This window comes from Nicotiana sylvestris, chromosome 10, assembly GCF_000393655.2.
Source record: "Nicotiana sylvestris chromosome 10, ASM39365v2, whole genome shotgun sequence".
Classification (NCBI taxonomy): domain Eukaryota; kingdom Viridiplantae; phylum Streptophyta; class Magnoliopsida; order Solanales; family Solanaceae; genus Nicotiana; species Nicotiana sylvestris.
In genome coordinates this window covers 161,267,077-161,269,230 of record NC_091066.1, presented here as the reverse complement: position 1 = coordinate 161,269,230, position 2,154 = coordinate 161,267,077, and the positions used below count along the sequence as shown (strand labels likewise).

The 2,154-nt window shown below is 39.1% G+C and overlaps 1 protein-coding gene across 1 annotated transcript; it reads left to right on the top strand.

The window, feature by feature from the left end:
- Nucleotides 1-315: 315 nt before the first annotated feature.
- LOC138880195 (uncharacterized) lies at nucleotides 316-828 on the top strand. The gene has a single exon (XM_070159869.1). It carries the CDS (start codon nucleotides 316-318, stop codon nucleotides 826-828), a length of 513 nt encoding a protein of 170 aa, XP_070015970.1.
- Nucleotides 829-2,154: the final 1,326 nt, after the last annotated feature.

The window sequence follows — 2,154 nt, the reverse complement described above, 5'->3', positions numbered from 1 at the left end:
ACCAATTAAGCTAGTAGCGTCCAACAGGCACAGGTTTATTCTGGTGGCCATCGATTATTTCACCAAGTGGGTAGAGGCTAAAACATTCAAGTCTGTAACCAAGCGGTGGTTGATTTTGTGCATTCAAATATCATTTTCCGATTTGGGATACCGAAGGTGATCATTACAGACAATGGGTATAATCTAAATAGTCATCTGATGAAAGAGGTATGCCAGCAGTTCAAGATTACACATCACAATTCTACCCCATACTGCCCTAAGGCAAATGGAGCAGTTGAGGCGGCCAACAAGAATATAAAGAAGATACTTCGAAAAATGGTGGAAGGTTCTAGGCAATGGCATGAAAAGTTGTTGTTTGCATTGTTGGGTTATTGCACTACGGTCCGAACCTCAATAGGGGCGACTCCTTATTTGTTGGTGTATGGCACCGAAGCAGCGATACTCATAAAAGTGAAAATTCCATCCCTTCGAATTGTCGCGGAGGCTGAGATCGATGATGAGGAGTGGGTCAAAACCCGCTTAGAACAATTGAGTTTGATCGATGAGAAGAGACTGGCAACAATGTGTCATGTCCAGTTGTATCAACAGATAATGGCAAGAGCATACAACAAGAAGGTACGTCCACGAAAGTTTGAAGTGGGGCAGTTAATATTGAAACGTATTTTTCCACATCAAGTTGAAACAAAAGGAAAATTCGCCCCAAATTGGCAGGGGCCGTTTGTTGTGACTAGTGTGTTGTCTAATGGTGCATTGTATTTGACAGATGTAGGAGGCAGATGTGTAGAAATGGCTATCAATTCTGATGCAGTCAAGAGATACTATGTATGATTTTTGTCTTTCATTGTACTTGTTTGTATTTGGCTTGTCTCGAATATTGAAATGACGAAGGAATTTTGTTCTATTATCTAAACATGTTATCTCTCGTTACCCCTTCGATCCTCATTTATTTTCTTTCATACCCCTCCTTCGGAATCGATAGTAAATATCGGAAACACAAGCATAAATATGAGTAAAGGAAGGAGAGAAAAGAGAAAGAAAAAGAAAAGAGAAAGAAAGAATCAAAAGAGAAAGAAAAGAATGGAAAGAAAAAGAAAGGAATGAAAGGAAAAAGAAAAGAAAAAGAAAAAGAGAAAAAAAAAGAAAACAACAAAAGAAGAATAAAAGAAGAAAAGAAGAGAAAGAAAAAGAGAAAGTCACAACAACAAAGTAATTCCTATGTCATGAACTACGTTCGACCTGATTACTTTTAAGGATACGTAGGCAGCATCACGGTTCGATCCCATCAAAATAAAAATCCAAAAGTCCCCAAGCAAGAAACGGGGGTATAAGTTGTGATTGTTATCAGAAATATAATTCCGAAGGTTGTAAATTTGAACCCAATCAAATTGTTTTGAGATTTTTATACCCTTTATTTCTAAACCCATCCGAAAGCCCACATTACGGTCCAAAGAAAGACCTTCTGATCAGTCTTCGAGAGATGTCAAGTCAAGCAAGTGGAGGTTATTCATATCAAGGGCAACACTCTGGTCCAAGCAGAGAAACATTGAAAATGAGAGAGTCTTATTGGTGAAAACCCTCACGGGCACCGTAAGGCGACGAGAGTTGAGAGAAATCAAATGAGAGAGTCTTATTGGTGAAAACCCTCACGGGAACCTTAAGGCGAAAGTGAGTTGACAAATGAAGGAATGAGAGAGGTCTGGTGGTGAAAACTTTTCAAGGCACCGCAGGATGAACAAGGTCGGGATTTGAGGTGAAGAAATCAAGTTATGGAAATTCTGGGGAAACAAAGTACGGCAACTGAAAGTTGATTGGTTGGACAGATTGGGCCGATTAATCCAAATTGCATGTCATGATCATTGGTGCTAGTTGTTCCGCTCAGATAAGTCTCTTTTCTTTTTCTCTTCAGATAGTCTTCTAATTTTGGACTTCCTTATCCTTAACCCTGAAAGTCATTGCATTTCATTTCTTTGGGTTTATTTCTCTAAGATGTTCCCAAGGTCAGTTCTGTTTAAGCAAATAAGAAGGAATTTCAAAGCTCACTACCAGCTTCAAGATTGCAAAGCACAGTGCGGCCAGAGCATACCAAAGATAGTATGATGTAAAGGGGATAAAATGCCAGCAAGAGTTCCATCGGCAAAATAATTTGGTAATTTC